Raw genomic sequence first — 19,381 nt, 5'->3', positions numbered from 1 at the left:
GATGTGATATGCATGTATATAAAACTTAATTTCCTCGTTAAATTTTTTTTAGTCAGCCAAGTGACTGGCATGCGTTGAAACCCAACACTATGCTTAAAAGTCTCCAAACAAAACTACTGAGAAATCCTCACAGTAGGAATTCATCCAATATGGGGTGCACATTATATACCCATGGGGAGGGGAACAATGAATACTCATGTTGTTGGGGACCAAAATATTTTGGTGCCAATGCTGCATTTTCTACCCCTTCTAGATGAATCTATAGATCTGCTTATTAAGTCAGTAAAGACAGTTTGAGGAATCCTGATCTGGAACATTTGAGCAATCTGGATAAGAAGTTCATACTGATTCTGCCAAGCAGGGTGATTTGAAGGGGTCCTATTTTAAGTCGGCAAGTGGCATTGTGGAATTGAGCTAGTTCAACTCCAATGAGATAACATGAAAAGGGTCAGTGGAAATTATGGACTAGGCAAGCTTGATCACACTGGGATCCATACAAATGCTTCCCCTAAAAGAGGCGGACATGACTAAAATTAAAGGCACACACAGATTATTTTATATCCTGACAGGACTGCACATCATTGAATGGAGTTTGTGATTTTTAGGATTAAGATAAGCAAGTCAGAGTTGAAGAGGAGGACAGTGTCTGCATCCAATAAAATCCTGTGTCAGAGCCTGCTGTTGCGACTCCACAAATATTTGGGCTGTCACGGGGTTCTCTGAGAACAAAAAGGAGGGGGAACATTGGTAGGTGCCTCTGGCGAGATTGAAATTTGGGGCGGTTAAGTAATCTGTTGTTAAATTAGAAATAAGGCTCAAAAGAAGGGTGATTCATTTGATTATGTTCCCTTCAGGTAGCATCTTCAGCTTAAGGCCATTCCAGTGTCAAACACGAAGGTTGATAGGAACAGCAGTGGTGCATGATTTAAGATGGCAATGGACATCTTCTGTCTGCAGGAGGCAGTTAACAATATCTGTATCATCTCTTTGCACACCAGGTTGGTAATCAAGCTGGCGTAGTCCAAAATATTTTTTCATCAAAGTTCAAAGAAAATGAATCTGTAGAAAGTACCTTTTAGTGAGCCCTTGGACATCATATGTTTAGGTGAGATGTTGGCATTTTCTTACATGTTTGGATATGTGCCAATTGCATAATTGAACATTACATGTAGTTTGGTAGGTTTTTGTTGGGGGGGGGGGGGGGGGGGGGGGGAGGGGTAGAATCTGTTCAGGATGATTTTTTTTTTAAAAACGAACTACTGGGAACTAGTCAGGCCTGAAGCTTTGACACTTTGTACAACCTGTATTGAATGAGTCATCTAGTGGGGTGGGTGAGTCTACTTTGCCCGATCCACTTAATTCTGTTGGGGCGGGGGGAGTGGTAGTTTGGTTGTATGCTCATAACTCCTCAGATTTGTATAGATTTATGTAAAGTTTCATTCATTCCTAGTTTACTGTCTTGGGCTCAGAGGTTATGGCACTGTTGCTCTGCTGCTTGGTTTTGGGGCATTAGCAAAGAGTCAGTATCCTTCCTGGCTTGTGCTAGGGCTTTACCAGTTTGTTGGCAGCAGTCAGATTTGAATTTTTTTCCCCCATTTATTCATAGGATGTGGGCAACATTAGAAAGGTGATATTTATTGTTCATCCCTAGTTGCCCTGAGGCAACAGTAGGCCTCCTTCTTGACCTGCTGCAATTCTTGTACTAATAGTGCCAACATAATATCAGGCAGGGAATTCCAGGATTTTGACCTAGCAGCAGTGAAGGAACGGTAATATATGTCCAAGTCCAAGGCCCTATCAGGGTCAATCAAAATATTCATCACTGAGATCGATAGATGCTTGTTGGGTAATGGGATCAAGGAATATGGAATAATGATGAGTAAATGGAGTTAAGGTACAGGTCAGCCATGATCTAACTTATTGGCGGAAAAGGCTCGAGGGGAACTTGGAGGGGATGGTGTTCCCATGATATTGCTGCTCTTGTACTTATCAATGACAGAAGTCAGGGAGGTGGGGAGATGTTGTCAAAGTAAGCTTGGTGAGTTGCTGCAGTGCATCCTTTGGATAGTACATACTGCAACCACAGTGCACCAGTGATGAAGGAGGTGGATATTAAGTCAAGTGGCAGCAGCACTGATCAAGCAGACTGCTTTGTCCTGGATGGTGTCAAGCTTCTTGTGTGTTGTTGCAGTTGAGCCCCTCCAGGAGATGCAGGGTATTCCAACACAGTCCTGACTTGAACCTTGTAGACGATAGAAAGACTTTGAGAGACCAGGTGAGCCACTCGTCGCACAATGCCCAGTCTAAGTCCTGCCTCATACAAGTTATTCAGGGTGGCAGCACTTTCACACTTCCAAAGCAGAGTTGGGGTAATCTCTGGAACCAATTGCTGTTTGAAAAATCTATTAGTTTCTTGCAGAGTTAAAGGAGAAAGTTGGGGTGTCCAAGGAGGGAAGGGCTAAGGCTCCAGTGACAGGATATGTGCGAATATTGTAATGAATATCAGGGAAGAGTCAGATAGGAATAGGGATCCCATGTTACATGTCTGCACCGGAGCAACTGTGATTATGGGGTGAAGAAGCAATCGATTCTAAAATATACAATCTTCTCTCCTTGCTATTTTTGGCACTTTTGTTTTTCTAGGTCTCACCAAATTTCTAGAGTTGATATATGGGCTGGAGTAAAACCCATCCTCAATCCCTCTGACCTTGAAAACTGCAACCCCATCTCCATTTTGCCTTTCCTGTCCAAAGTCCTTGAACACATTGTTGTCTCCCAAATCTGTGCCCAGCTCTCCCGCAACTCTCTGCCTGAATCATTCCAATCAGGCTTTGGTCTTTTACCAAACATTTGGTCACCCTTCTTATTAACTCATTCTTTGGCTCAGAGTCCATTTGTGAATTACACCTCTAAAGTGTTTTGGAACATTTTGTATACATTAAAAAGGAGCTATATAAATGCAATGTTGTTGTTGATGGAGTGGTCCTGTCATTCACAAACAGTAATTCCTCTCCTTTCCCCATCCTCTCATCCTTATCTTGACAATATCGTTGGAAATTTCAACTTTGCCGAGAGGCGTAAAACAGTTTAGAGCGGATCGGCCGCCCATTATGCAACCCACCCGATTTTCCTTTTCTGTCCTGGTCAACATTCATCATTCAACCAACATCACTAAAACAGATTATCTGGTTATTTATCTCTTTGCTGTTTGTGGAATCTTGCTGTGCACAAATTGCCTGCCACGTTTCGCTACAAAATATCACAATAACTACACTGCAAAAGTAACGAATTGACTGTAAAGTAATTTGGGACGTCCTGAGCTTGTGAAAGGTGCTACATAAATACAACTTCTTTAAATGTTTCTCTAATTAACTGGGGAAGTACTTTTGTCTGAATATGAAAGGAAAATCAATGTAGGTCCTCATTCTGGAGTATTCTTTGAATTGGTTTTTTGTACAAATAGATACCTAATTAGTAAAAAAAAGTTATAATCTATCTTTGGCTATTACAGATCTGTTAGTCAACTTCTTCACAAATTACCTGAATATTCTAGTTACCCTCTGGCAACCAATTATCAAATTTCAGTTATAACACTTTCACTGATTGCTCACCTGTCCGTTGAAGAGTCTTCAGATGAAGAACTTTCTTCATCGTCACTGTCTTCCTCCTCAGCTGCACCAGCTTGTAATGAAACATCAACCGGTGAAAAGTCACTGCTCTGGCCTAACTGTTGGCCTTCTGCACTTTCTGGGTTCTGGCACATCAATTGTGATCTTGCAAAAGATAAAGTCTCCAGCTGAGCAGATACCGACACCTCCATCTCCTGATTATCAGTGACCTGGCCCTTCAAAGGAACACTGACTAATGGAATATCACACTTCTCAGAGGTGTTGACTTCGCCTGATTTAGCGGCATCCAAATCACCTTTTGCGACAGGTGTTGCCTGAGTTACACAAGCCATCACATTACCATTAATTTCACTTGCGGTGTACTGTGGAGAATGAACACCCAGTTCATGCTGCACTTGAGAATCTGTCTGCTTTGTCACACCAACTTCAGACGCTGCCATCAGGGATTCACTTTTACATGCTTGAGTGCAAGATTCTGCTGCTGGCAGCTCGTGTTGTTTAGCAGCCAAGTTATTATTGCCTTCCATCAGTAAACTGCTCTCTGAGTCTATTCCCTTCTCAGCGGTGTCCGTCTGTAGACAGAGTTGAATATCTCTATCTCCTCTTTGGTCTGTCATATTTCCTCAGAATCAAACCTTGAAAGACAAAGAAAAGGATTAAAAATGAAAACAGGTGTGACACAGCATTATTTATGAGAAGTTTTAAATGAAGTGGTATAAAGTCATATCTTTAGAACTTCGTGTGCCACACGTATAGATTTCTGCTTGAACATAATTTCCATTAGCCATTTTGTTACAATTTTTACTATCTCATTTTCTTCACAAAAAAGTGAAATGCAGTCTTCCAAACTGTGCTATAAATATTCCAAAGCTTAATCATACAAAGATAGAATAGGAGATCTGTATACAACCAGCATCTCGATTATTTGCATGTGTATGTTTAAAAGCATTATGGGAATAAAAATTGATGCAATACTAAATTATGTATCAAAATATTCAGTGAATAAGTGCTTCAATAAATGATTCAACTTCACCAAAAATAGAAACAAACTACACCTCAAAAGAAAGTTCTGATTGACAGTGCCTTCTGACATTGAAGGCAATATATTTCATTAAAGATACCTATCAAATAGCACAATTGATAAATATTTCACAAGAAAATCTGGAACTTAAGACATGTTTTAGTTTGTCATGTGCCATAATACTGAATCTCATTATGTTTAATCAAAAGCAGAAGACTTAATTTTCCACTTAAAATCTTCGATCAGAACAGTTTCCTGTCTTGACTACAAGTTGTAGTTATGGCTTTTGAAAGTGACATTAGTGATGCAATTCAATTTAGATTGATAACAGCAATCAAAATGAAATATTTTTTCTCAGAATCTCATATTAGCGAACACACTGTCTACAGAAAGAACTTACACTTCTATTGTTTATCATGTTCTAAGGGAGCTTTTTCCCTTCGTTGAGGGTTCTATAACAAGGGGACATAGATTCAAGGTAAAAGGCGGGAGGTTTAGAGGGGATTTGAGAAAGAACTTTTTCACCCAGAGGGTGGTTGGAGTCTGGAACTCACTGCCTGAAAGGGTTGTGGAGGCAGGAACCCTCACAACATTCAAGAAGCATTTGGATGAGCACTTGAAATGCCATAGCATACAAGGCTACGGACCAAATGCTGGAATATGGGATTAGAGTAGACAGGGCTTGATGGCCGGCGCGGACACGATGGGCCGAAGGGCCTCTATCCGTGCTGTATAACTCTATGACTCTATGACTCTCAAAGCACTTTACAGCTAAGACACCATTGTTACGTAGACAATCAGTGCAGCCAATCAGAACACAGCAAATGAATGAAAGACCAAATAATCTGTTCCTCGTATTATTGGTTGAGGGGGGAAATTTGGTCAGGACACCTGAAAAACTTCCTCTTCTTCTTCAAATAGTGCCGTGGGATCTTTTACACTACCTGAATGGGCAGATGGGGCCTCAATTTAACATCTAAGAGGAGAAAGGTTCTAAAAATTGCCTTAAATGTGTCCTCAAAATGGATTCACTAGTCAGACTGAATGCTGGGAAAGGAAAGGCTTAATGCTAATTAAACCATGAAAGCTTATACAAACAAAACATTCATTATCTGGGATAGAAGACAAGCCATCAAGACTATAGGCCTGGAGATAGCTTGTTAGGGGGGATATAAAGATGTCCTGCCTTATCTGGATCTGTGTGAGACCCTTTGTGAGCAAAGACCTGAGAAGCTAGAGAGTAAACGAGTAACCTGGCATGTCTAGATGCTGGTGCGACATTGATTTGAAAGTCATCAGGGTTACCAACATGGTTCTGTAAGGTGACTGACATCAAAAGGATGTATTCATATAACATGTCATTCAGATTGTTCAATAGATTTGAGGTTCATTGGAAATTAAGAATATACAAGATGGTGTTTTTGACACTAAAGTCCTTAGTTCTAGTCCTTTTAGTAATTCTTGTAGAAGTAGGAGTTCTCCGTCTAGTACATGTAGAAGGGTGTCTCAGTAAAATTGGAAAGTGCATCAGCGACAGACAGAAAGGTTACAAAAGTTATGATTGTACATCTATACCACCAGATACAGGCAGATGCGTCACTTAGACGTACAATTTTCCTTGAGATCAAGGAAGGCCAGATTTAAGCCAGCTAGTCCAGATACAGCTACCAGACTGGAAGGTGAATTTACCCAGGAGCAGAGAATCCAAGAGGAACAGATAAGACCTCTACAGACAGAAGATCATCACTGACTTCTCAAAAGGCAAACACCATCCTCCGAGAGGAAAGCAAGGCAACTAGTTCGTCCAAACCAGCTCATAAGGATGAGGTTGGATAAGTTCTAGAAACATTGCTAACTACAAGCAGAGAGACTTTTATCTGTTCAATAGGCTAGATATCTAATGCCATTAACATGTTAAGCATCGAAGAAGTCTAATCCTAAATGGATCTTACCAATTTGCATCAATCTCAAGACACTGATCGCAACTGTAAGCTTATAATCAACAAGCAGTTAATGCTGAATTAGTGACATAACTGAACTGTCTTTGTAACCTGTTATTTAATTTGTCAATTAACCCTATTTAATTATTTGCATACTCAGGTCTGGAGTTTGCACTTGGAGCGCAATTGACAAATTGCACCCGACACCGCGCTAATTTTGCCACGGTGAAGTTATGCCCGCGTTTCCGTGCAAACTCATTGGCATAAGCCCGAATGTAAAATCTCCCATAAATCAGTGCAATTAAGTAGCGTAAAGAGTAGTTGAATAATAGGAGGAATGGGGTAGCCAGGCAATGAGCCATTCTTCAACTTTTTAAACTAACTGATTTCTGCAGAAGCCTGTGGCTTCAATTGACTGCTGGTTACTGGTCAATTAACTAACTGATATTCATGTAGCAGAAGGGCAAATCAATTGACTGATTTAATGTTCTTGGTCTTACTTTTTAAACTAATTGCTGTAACAGTAGGGCAGACCTAGTCAGCTGCCAGCTCTTCAGTTGACTGCTGGTCAGGTGATTAATGCTGGATTCACGTGATCACGGGTGCCAGTGCACCTGAGGATCTAGGCACAATGTAATGAACCTCCCCGTACGACCGCAATCAGCAGAAGCTCGCCCTTCCGACTTGGGGGCATGCCCAATTTTGTGGGCAGGAACTGCTTCAGGCAAAGGGACTGTTGAACCAGCGTAGAACTCGAGCGGATACACGCAACTCACGCTTAAAATTCCACAAACTTTTGTGCTATTTGATTTGATTCCGCCCAGATTAAGCAGTTATCTAGGAGGAAATCATGCGGAAACTCCATGCCTCAAAGTTTAAGTGCTATCAACTATGATTCTATATTTAATAAACAATTGTTATTTCATGACTTTGTTTGATAACTAGCAAGAAAGGGCTAATTAATTCACTTTTGCGGATCCTGGTGGGAGGTTGATAGTGTAAACGTTAATATAATCTGAACTGGTGGATTGGAAACAAAGATTAGCAGGTAAAACAGTAAATGATAAAGGGAGGCTTTCAAAGAGGAGATGGTTTGGGTACAGACTAGACACATTCGTATAATGAGGGGGAAGGAAGGATATCCAAAGCTAGAGCTCTCTGGATGACTAAAGATATAGAGATTAAAATGAAACAGAAAAGGGAGGCGTATGAAAAACATCAGATTCATTATACAGTAGAGAACCAAGCAGAATACAGAAAATGTAGAGGAGAATTGAAAAGGGAAATAAGAGGGGCAAAGAGGGTGCATGAGAAAAGATTAGCGGTTAAAACAAAAGGGAACCCAAAAATCTTTTATACACATATAAATAGTGAAAGGACAGTCAAAGGAAGGGTGCGGCTGATTAGGGACCAAAATGGTGATGATCTTGTGGAGACAGAGGGCATAGCTGAGCTACTAAATGAGTACTTTGCATCTGTCTTCACAAAACAAGATGATACTGCCAATGTCACAGTAAAGGAGGAGGTAATAGAGAAATTGGATAGGGTAAAAATAGAGAAAGGTAGTACTTAAAAGGTTGGCAGTGCTCAAAGTAAAAAAGTTACCTGGTCCAGGTGTGATGCATCCTAGATTGCTGAGGTAATAAAGGGTGGAAATAGCAGAGGCTCTAGACCCAATTTTTCAATCCTTCTTGGATAGAGGAGTGGTGCCAGTGGGCTGGAGGGTTGAAAACGTTACACCCGTTCCAAAAAGAGGAGAGGGATAAACCCGGTAACTACAGGTCAGACATCCTAACAATAGTGGTGGGGAAACTTTTAGAGACAATATTCCGGGACAAAATTAATTGTCACTTAGAAAAACAAGGGTTAATAAATGACAGCCAGCATGGATTTGTTAAAGGCAAATAGTTTCAGAATCAAATTGATTCAGTTCGTTAATGAAGTAACGGAGAGGGCTGATATGGGTAGCAGGGTTGATGTCATGTATCTGGACTTTCAAAAGGCGGTTGATAAAATACCACATAATAGACTTGTTAGCAAAATTGAAGTCCATGGGGTTAAAGGGGCAGTGACTCTGTAGATACGAAAATGGCTAAGGGACAGAAAGCAGAGTAATGGTTGTTTATCAGACTGGAGGGAAGTACACAGTGGTGTCCCCCAGGGATCGGTATTAAGACTACTGCTCTTTTTGATTTATATTAATGACCTCAACTTGGGATACAGGACATAATTTCAAAGTTTGCAGATGACACAAAACTTCGAAATGTAGTAAACAGTGAGGAGGATAGTAGCAGACTTCAGGAGGACATAGACTGGTGAAATGGGTAAACACACACAGATGATTAAATTTAATGCAGAGAAGTATGAAGTGATGCATTTTGGAAGGAAGAATGAAGAGAGGCAATATAAATGAAATGATACAATTTTAAAGGGGGTCCAGGAAGAGAGACACATGGGGGTTTATGTGCACAAATATTTGAAGGTGGCAGGACAAGTTGAGAAGGCTGTTAAAAAAGCATATGGGACCCCAGGCTTTATAAATAGAGGCATAGAATACAAAAGCAATGAAGTTAAGCTAAACCTTTATAAGTCACTGGTTAGGTCTCAGCTGGAGTAGTGTGTCCAGTTCTGGGCACCCCACTTTAAGTAGGTTGTCAAGACCTTGGAGAGGGTGCAGAGGAGATTTACTAGAATGGTACCAGGGTGAGGGACTTCAGTTACGTGGAGAGACTAGAAAAGCTAGGATTGTTCTCTTTAGAACAGAGCAGGTCAAGGGGAGATCTAATAGAGGTATTCAAAATTATGAGACTTTTTATAGAGTACAAAAGGAGAAACTGTTTCCAGTGGCAAATGGGTCGATAACCAGAGAACACAGATTTACAGTAATTGGCAAAAGAACCAGAGGAGAGATGGAGACATTTTTTAACGCAGTGAATTGTTATGATCTGGAATACACTGCCTGAAAGGGTGGTAGAAGCAGATTTTATCGTAAGTTTTGAAAGGGAATTGGATAAGTAATCGAAAAGGAAAAATTTGTAAGGCTGTAGGGAAAGAGCAGGGGAGTGGACTAATTGGATAGCTCTTTCAAAGAGCCGGCATGGGCCGAATATCCTACTTTTGTGCTGTACGATTCTATGAACTGGTTGATGCAAGACAATGTGGCGAGCAGAATTTCGGCATTATTAACTCCTTGGCATAGGCTGGGTGGTAAACTCCAGCTGGTTCCTTGACAAGGAATTACGGTAAAGAGGTTAAGGACTCGTCTGGTGCCCTTGATGAATATTCTTATTGAATGGCGGAGTAGGCTCGAGGGGCGGTATGGACTCTTCCTGCTCCCATTTCTTATGTTATCAGGGTATCAATCTCAGAGTTCTATCTCATTGAAAAGACGATAGCTCGAACAATGCAGCACTCCTCAGTACTGCACTGAAGTGATCATGTCCACAGTGGGACTTGAACCGACAAGCTTCTAACTTAGAGGCAAGAATGCTACCACTGAACCAAACTGATACTAAATCCAAACTGGTACATCTGAAGCTAAATACATACCATTTAAATATAAGGATCATGTGTTTGGATTTCTATACTAGATATTTTGATGGGTTCAGTATCATTGCACACTCCCATAGATCTCGTGATCGAGGGTGTATCTTTTTCTGCCCAATATGTAGGTAAATGATAATAAGACCCAGGGATCATAGCAGACAACCCTTACCCTGTACTTTGACTACTGGAATGCACCATGTGAGTCTCTTTGAGAAATGCACTGATAGTACACTCTTACCAGACTAAGATTTAGCTTCTGAAGCAACAAGTGGTTTTATTTACTATTCTTTTAATTGTCTTATGTAAACAGTATAAAACAGGGAATCATACATTTCTCTAAACATTACATAAAATAACAATGAGGAAACTTGCTTCCTCACAATCATAAGCTTTATCAGAACTTTACTTGGTATAGCTTCAATCTGCCCTGGCCTCCTGCGAAACCAGCATAAAACCAACATAAAAATTCTAGCTGGTGGCTGCAAAACTCAAACATTGACTGAACTGCTCACATGAAGCCCAAAACAATGCCATAACAGGTGACCCCCTAGCCACTGAGTTGCCCATCGATAGGACCATAACCAATGACTGTGTGCACTTCTCAATGATCTCAGGCACATCTGCTCATCACATGGTTCCGATGACAATATAAACAAAAGATTTTATGACTCTCATCTTAATCTGAAGAGTACTCCATTGCCTTATAATCACTCTATGGCATCTATTACTTTTATTGCAGGGAGAGGGAAGCACATGACATATTAATCAAGGTAAGGCATATCAGTGTTGGAGATTACAAATAGTTGTGTGTTCTGAATCCATGCCCAACAGAAACAACGTTGAAACCAATAAAGAACTTGCATTTACAAAGCGGCTTTCGTGACTCAGGACACCCCAAAGCACTTTATAGCCAATGAAGCATTTTGAAGTGTAGTCAGTTTTGTAATTGTAGGGAAATGTGGCAGCCAATTTGTGCACAGCAAGATCCCATAAACAGCAATGAGATAAATTACCATATAATCTGTTTTAGTGATGTTGGTTGAAGGATAAATACTGGCAATAACAGCAGACGAACTCCCCTGCTCTTCTTCGAATAGAGCCATGGGATTTTTTTTACATCTACCCGAGGGGGCAAATGGGGCCCCCAATTTAACATCTCATCCAAAAGACGACATCTCCAACGGTGCAGCACTCCCTCAATACTGCACTAAAGTGTCGGCTTAGATTATAGGCTCAAGTCTTGAGTGGGCCTTGAACCCAAACCTACTGGCTCAGTGGCGAGATTGCCACCACTAAGCCAAGGCTACCTCAACTACTAAATATCATTCATGTAGTGTGACTAAGAGTAATGTCGGCCCCTTAAAGACAGATGCAATTGATATTGTAATTAAAAATCAGGAAATGGCAGGCTTGCTAAATACTTCAGGTCTCTGACCTGAAACGTTAACTCTGTTTCTTTCTCCACAGATGCTGCCTGACTTGCTGAGCTTCTCCAGCATTTTCTGTTTTTATTGATAAATACTTACTTTGTATCAGTCTTCATTGTAGAGGATGAGAATAAAGTTCCAGAGATACAAGGAAAAAATAAAAATAAGTCAAGGGGAGAAACTAACTAGATTTAATATAGGTTAAAAAAAAATGGTAATGGAGAAAAAAATGAAAGCGAAGACAGACAAATCTCCAGGATCGGATGGTTTCCACCCCAGGGTATTAAAAGAAGTAGGTGAGGAAATTGACGATGCTTTAGTCATGATCTTCCAAAACTCTCGATTAAGGAATTGTCCCCTTGGATTGGAAAATTGCCGAAGTCACTCCATTATTTAATGTGGAAAGGAGAGATTAAATAGGAAATTCTAGGCCTATTAGACTAATGTCTGTTGTTGGCAAGTTACTAGAATCCGTTATTAGGGTCAGAGTGACCCCAGGGATCTGTACTGGGACCTCAGCTTTTCATTATATTTATAAATTACTTATATGAAGGAATATAGAGAGCCATATATCCAAGTTTGCTGATGACACCAAGTTAGGTGGCACAGTAAATAGTGTAGATGGGAGCAGAAAGTTGCAAAGGAACATTGCTAGATTAAGCGAGCAGGCAAAACTGTGGCAGATAGAGTTCAATGTGGGGAAAGTGTGAGGTCATCCACTTAGGACCCAAGAAAGATAGATCAGCGTATTTTCTAAATGATGAGAAGCTAGGAACTGTGAAGGAGCAGAGAGATTTAGGAGTCCAAGTACAGAAATAACTAAAAGCTGCTGGACAGGTAGAAAAAATAATTAAAAAGGCTTGTAGAACGTTGGCCTTTATCTCAACAGGGCTGGAATACAAAAGGGTGGGAAGTTATGTTACAGTTATATAAAGCTCTGGTTAGACCCCATCTGGAATACTACGTTCCTCAGGAAGGAAATTGGCTTTGGAGGGGATGCAGCACAGATTACTCAGAATTATACCAGGGTTAAAAGGGTTAAACTATGAGGACAGGTTGCGTAGACTAGGCTTGTATTCCCTTGAGTATAGAAGACTAAAGGGTGATCTAACTGAAATGTTTAAGATGATCAAAAGATTTGATAGGGTAGATTGACAGAAACTATTTCCTCTGGTGGGAGAGTCCAGAATAAGGAGGCATAAGCTTAAAATTAGAGCTAGGCCGTTCAGGGGTGATGTCATAAAGCACTTCCTCACACAAAAGATAGTGGAAATCTGGAACTCTCTTCCCCCAAGAAGCTGTTGAGGCTGGGTCGATTGAAAATTTCAAAACTGAGATTGATAGATTTTTGTTAGGCAAGGGTATCAAGGGTTATGGAACCAAGGCGAGTAAATGGAGTTTGGGTTCAGATCAGCCATGATCTAATTGAACGACGGAACAGGTTCAAGGGGCTGAATGGCCTACTCGTGTTTCTATGTTCCCAGTCCACGGGGTCTCTACTGTTCTTTGCATTTGTGTAAGCCCTTTCTTTTAGTTTTATACTATCTCTCACTTCTCTTGTTGACCAAGGTTATTTAATTACACAAGTAGAACTATTGCCCAGGTCGGCACAGGTCTTGCATTCTACCAAATACTTTGGAATTCTCTACCCCAGAGGGCTGTGGATGCTCAGTCATTGAGTATATTCAAGATCGAGATCGATAGATTTTTGGATACTAAGGGAATCAAGGGATATGGGGATAGGGCGGGAAAGTGGAGTGGAGGTAGAAGGTCAGCCATGATCTTACTGAATGGTGCAGCAGGTTCAAGGGGCAGGCTTGTATGGCCTACTCCCGCTCCTTTTTCTTATGGACTTCTTTGAACACCTTCATCTGTAGTTTTATCCATTAATAGTTCTGCCCAGTCTAATGTGGTTAATTGCAACCTCATCCCTCTAAAGTCTGCCTTACCTAAATTTAAAACCTTTGTTCGTGACTCATCCTTCTTCTTCTCAAACCTAATATCGAATTCAATCATATTATGGTTACTGTGAGCTAGCTGTTCCCTTACCATCAGATTTTTGAAAACTTCACGCTCTACTCATCACTAAATCTAATATGTCCTTTTCGCTTGTTGGTTCAAGAACATATCATTCCAGAAAACTGTCTCGAAATGTGTCCATATCCAACCCTCGGGCTACTCACCCACCTGCTTCCATTTGCTAGCCCGTCTACTAGTTTTACCAACCCTCCAGGAATTAAAGATTAATCTCCAGGGCATTGCTACAGGCAACCTGGGAGAAAAATCATAACAAAAAAAAGTGTAATTTTTTTCATTTTCTTTGAATATTTTTGTTCATTAGTTATAAAAATATTGGAGACAGGATATAAAGGCTGATGGACTGACAGTCAAGCATCGTCCAATCAGGTAACTAAGAGCCTGTTCGCTTTCCAATTGGCATAGGAAGGCGGTGAGCTATGAGGATTACATAGAATTTACAGCACAGAAACAGGCTATTTGGAAATGGAATAGTGCCAGAGGACTTTCGGACAGCTAATGTTATTTCTATATTTAAAAAGGGAGATAGAACAATTCCAGGGAACTATAGACTAGATAGCTTAACATTGGTGATCGGAAAGATAATGGAATCTTTACTCAAAGATGTAATAGAAAAATATCTATAAAACAAAAATATAATAAAGAGTAGTCAGCACGGATTTCAGAAGAAAAAGTCATGCTTGACCAACCTTATTGAATTCTTTGAAGTAACAGAAAGAGTAGACAAGGGTAATGTAGTAGATGTAATATATTTGGATTTTCAAAAGGCCTTCGATAAGGTACCGCACTGTAGACTCACGACTAAAGTCAGAGCATGTGGAGTCAGAGGACAGATAGCAAGCTGGCTACAAAACAGTAAACAGAGAGTAGGGGTTAATGGTAGCTACTCAGACTGGCAAAAGGTGGGAAGTGGTGTTCCACGGGGATCGGTGCTGGGACTACTATTGCTCACAATTTACATTAACGATTTGGACTTGTGAATCGGAAGTATAATTTCAAAATTTGCAGATGACACTAAATTGGGGAGTGTAGTTAATACAAAGGAAGATCACATCAAAATGCAAGAAGACATTAATAAACTTGCAGAATGGGCACGTAATTGACAAATGAATTTCAATATAGATAAATGTGAGGAGGTGCATTTTGGAAGGAAGAATAAGGAGGCCACATACTGTTTGGATAATAAGAGTCTAAATGGAGTAGAGGAGCAAAGGGATCTTGAAGTACAGATACACAAATCACTAAAAGTAGTGACACTGGATAATAGGGCCATAAAAAAGGCAAACCAAGCACTGAGATTCATTTCTAGAGAGGAAGAATTGAAAAGCACAACCTTGGTTAGACCACACTTGGAGTACTGTGAATAGTTCTGGTCTCCATATTATAAAAAGGATAGAGAGACATTAGAGAAGGTGCAAAAAAGATTCTCAAGGATGATACCAGAACTGAGAGGTTACATTTATCAAGAAAGGCTGAACCGGCTGGGGCTCTTTTCGCTAGAAAAAAGAAAGTTGAGGGATGACCTGATAGAGATCTTTAAGATAATGAATGGGTTTGTTAGGGTAGAGGTGGGGGGAGTCCAAAACTAGATATCATAAATATAAGAGAGTCACTAAGAAATCCAATAGAGAATTCTGGAGGAACATCTTTACCCAGAGTGGTAAGAATGTGGAACACGCTACCACACGGAGTAGTTGAGGCAAATAGCACAGATGTATTTAAAGGGAAGCTAGATGAGCACACGAGGGAGAAAGGAATAGAAGGGTATGCTGATAGGGTTAGATGAAGTTGGGCCAAATGGCCTGTTTCTGAGTGCAGACTCAATGATACACTCAAGAAATTCACTGCCTTTGGGACTCTAGCTGTTTTGCTTCTCCCAGTCTATGTGAAAATTAAAGTCTCCTATTATAACCACTCTGCTTTTGCAACAAGCTTTTCTGATCTCCACGTTTATGCATCTAGTATGAACAACAGCAATTATTTGACACCGGAGCCAGAATGTGTGTAACGTCAGTGATCTTACAAATCATAGGTAAAAGAAAACCTGGGTTATGTACTGCATCCTGATGGGCAATTAAAGTCTGAGCTCACCCAATTAAGCTTTACAGCTGTAAATGGACACAACTTCAAGTGAGCCACAAAATAATACTAAGTTATAGTCCAGCAATTTTATTTGAAATTCACAAGCTTTTGGAGGCTTCCTCCTTCCTCAGGTGAATGCTGTGGAAATGCATTTTCCACAGCATTCACCTGAGGAAGGAGGAAGCCTCCGAAAGCTTGTGAATTTCAAATAAAATTGCTGGACTATAACTTGGTGTTGTAAAATTGTTTACAATTAATTGTCAACCCCAGTCCATCACCGGCATCTCCATATCACAAAATAATACATTCTGTATTAAGTGGCCCTTACAAACTAGCATATCATCTAACCTATTGTGAGCAATACTGTATAGTAAATATATGTTCTGCTATATATCCCATTGTTTTTCTCTATCTCAGACATTGACCTAGTCAAATTAACTTACTACTGAAAAAAAGCTTATATTGGCACTGCTGCTTTAAACAGCAACTTTGCTACTAGGAGTAGGGACGAGAGTGCCTCACTAATTGGGTTGGAGGAAAGAGATGCCTCATTAGTACTTGGTTCAACATGAAGGGAATCATTCAAAAGAAGTCAATGGAAATGAAAGTTTGTGTCACGCTACTAATTATTGTGCGTTTATTACATAACAGCCAGAGCACCATGTGGTCTAACCCATTACCTAGTCTGCGTACAAGTAAACCGACGATGACAGTAATATCGTTACAACTTAAAAACAGCAGGGAAGTCTTACTCTTGCTGTTCACTATATAAATAAAACATGCGGTACACGAGGTGGCAGAGACGATGGCCGAGAAGCTCGACTGGTTGTTATAAAGCCGCACAGTTACAGTCAGTTAATGCGACTTACCCGCCGTCCATTCCCCACCTGTGGGCACGCGTGCGCTGTCGCAGATCGTGACGTCACGCCCTCGGCGCGGAACAAAGGACGTCAGAGCTGAAGTGAACCAGTGGTGGGTGTGGGTCCTGTCCCGATCAGAGGAGGTTCAATCACCGCCGGACCGCCGACTGCAGCGGGACTCATTTTTTTTGGAACTGTGAGCCGTGCAGAATGTTTCTTCCCAAAAATGGCGTATGTCGTTGAAAAAACAAGGGGAGGGAAGAGAGAGATGATGTAATACATGCGAAGACGTTAAAATTAAAAGTTATAAATCACCATTGCAATACTATGAAGTTAACCCTGTGCACGCATATCAGCTATTGCTATCTGCCCAGTTTTGGGCAGCACTGTCTGATAGCCCATTTTTCGGGTGGGTTGTATGAAAAAAAATTGTAAAATCTAAATCGGACACCAAGTGTCTTTTTTAAATTGCCTACGAATTTTCTTCCACTTAGAATCATAGAAAGGTTACAGCAAGGAAGGAGACCATTCGGCTCATTGAGTCTATGCAAGAGCAATCCAGCTAGTCCCACTCCCCCGCCCTATCCCTGTAGCCCTGCACATTTTTTACTTTCAAGTATCTATCCAGTTCCCTTTTAAAGGCCATGATTGAATCTGCCTCCACCAGCCCCTCAGGCAGTGCATTCCAGATCCAAACCACTTGCTGTGTAGAAAAGTTTTTCCTCATGTCTCCTTTGATTCTTTTGCCAAACACCTTAAATCTATGCCCTCTGCTTCTTGACCCTTCTGCCAATAGGAACAGTTTCTATCCTGTCTAGATCCGTCATGATTTTGAATACCTCTATTAAATCTCCTCGCAACCCTTTCTGTTCCAAGGAGAACAACCCCAGCTTCTCCAATCTATCCATGTAACTAAAGTCCTTCACCCCTGGAATTATTCTAGTAAATCTATTCTGTACCCTCTCTAAGCCTTCACATCTTTCCTAAAGTGTGGTGCCCAGAACTGGACACAATGCTCCAATTGTGGCCAAACCAGTGTTTTATAAAAGTTCATCATGACTTCCTTACTTTTGTACTCTATGCTTCTATTTATAAAGCCCAGGGATCCTGTATGCTTTTTTAACCACTTTCCCAACCTGCCCTGCCGCCTTCAACAATTTGTGCACATATACCCCCCCAGATCTCTGTTCCTGTACCCCTTTTAGAATTGTGCTCTCTAGTTTATATTGCCTCTCCTTGTTCTTTCAAAAATTCTGCATTGTGATGTTGATGCAGTTAGTTTTTAATATGGGCCCTGAAATGAATTACCAGCAGTGAGATTTAATGAGAGCAAGGTTGGCGATGAATTCTGAATAGGGTTGCCGACAGTGTAGCTGATAAGATTGTAAAGTGGCTTGAAATGTGTCTCCAGTAATTTTGGGTGATCTCCAGAAAAAGAGCTGAGATCAGAATCTCAACATTGTGGAGTTTATAAAATCCACATTGCAGTGCCATGCATTGGTGTTATAATGTGCAACACTATCGTTGCCGTCTTTTTTGTTATTCGTTCATGGGATGTGGGCGTCGCTGGCAAGGCCACCATTTATTACCAATCCCTAATTGCCCTTGAGAAGGTGGTGGTGAGCTGCCGCCTTGAACCGCTGCAGTCCGTGTGGTGAAGGTTCTCTCACTGTGCTTTTAAGTAGGGAGTTCTAGGATTTTGACCCAGCGACGTTGAAGGAACGGTGATATAGTTCCAAGTCAGGATGGTGTGTGACTTGGAGGGGAACGTGCAGATGGTGGTGTTCCCATGTGCCTGCTGCCCTTGTCCTTCTAAGTGGTAGAGGTCGCGCGTTTAGGAGATGCTGTCGAAGAAGCCTCGGCGAGTTGCTGCAGTGCATCCTGTGGATGGTACACACTGCAGCCACGGTGCACCAGTGGTGAAGGGAGTGAATGTTTAGGGTGGTAGATGGGGTACCAATCAAGCGGGCTGCTTTGTCCTGGATGGTGTCGAGCTTCTTGAATGTAATTGGAGCTGCACGCATCCAGGCAAGTGGAGAGTATTCCATCACACTCTTGACTTGTGCCTTGTAGGTGGTGGAAAGGCTTTGGGGAGTCAGAAGGTGAATCACTCACTGCAGAATACCCAGCCTCTGACCTGCTCTTGTAGCCACAGTATTTATGTGGCTGGTCCAGTTAAGTTTCTGGTCAATGGTGACCCCCAGGATGTTGATGGTGGGGGATTCGGCGATGGTAATGCCATTGAATGTCAAGGGGAGGTGGTTAGACTCTCTCTTGTTGGAGATGGTCATTGCCTGGCACTTGTCTAGCGTATATAGAACTGCATATTTTTTTTGAAAGTAAATGGTCTTACACCAACTTTGCAGAATAACCTGTGATTATGGAAAAGTTACTTGGGGAAGTATTAGCTTTGAAAAGTGGTCATTCTAGTTTATCATTTAAAGTCTTGTTGCCAAATCTTTCAGAACACATAAACTCTATGGGTGTTATTGTAACACGCAGTGAGACCATTGCAAATTCCAAATGATATAGGCTGCCTCTCCATTTAATATATATTACTTCATTAGCTATTTGAATGCTAGTCAGCTTGAGAACAACTGGCACTTTTACAATTCAATTTACTGAGTATTACAACTCATCTACAGATTAACTAAATACATTGAACATAAATAGTCTTATTGCAAATTCAAGAACAAGAGTTTGTAAAATTGATAGTGTTGAGCTTTGTGTGCTTGAGACACAAATGTAACAACTATAATATTAGCATACCTTATTCTACAAGAAAATCATTAATCCAGCCAGCAGATTTGAACAAAGACAAAGGATGCCTGGAATTCAG

At 40.9% G+C, this 19,381-nt stretch overlaps 1 protein-coding gene across 1 annotated transcript in view; it reads right to left on the bottom strand.

Annotated features, from left to right (window-relative positions):
• The window catches only part of naf1 (nuclear assembly factor 1 homolog (S. cerevisiae)), a 244,372-nt gene extending 227,754 nt beyond the window's left edge, over positions 1-16,618 (bottom strand). Inside the window, exons 1-2 of the mRNA XM_067968758.1 lie at positions 16,552-16,618; positions 3,612-4,264 (exon numbers count right to left, since the gene is read on the bottom strand). Coding sequence (XP_067824859.1) covers positions 3,612-4,246 — 635 coding nt within the window. The 5' untranslated portion in view covers positions 4,247-4,264; positions 16,552-16,618. The remainder of the gene's footprint in view (positions 1-3,611; positions 4,265-16,551) is intronic.
• Positions 16,619-19,381: the final 2,763 nt, after the last annotated feature.

This window comes from Heptranchias perlo, chromosome 1, assembly GCF_035084215.1.
Source record: "Heptranchias perlo isolate sHepPer1 chromosome 1, sHepPer1.hap1, whole genome shotgun sequence".
NCBI classification, from domain to species: domain Eukaryota; kingdom Metazoa; phylum Chordata; class Chondrichthyes; order Hexanchiformes; family Hexanchidae; genus Heptranchias; species Heptranchias perlo.
This window is presented reverse-complemented; position numbering and strand designations above follow the sequence as displayed.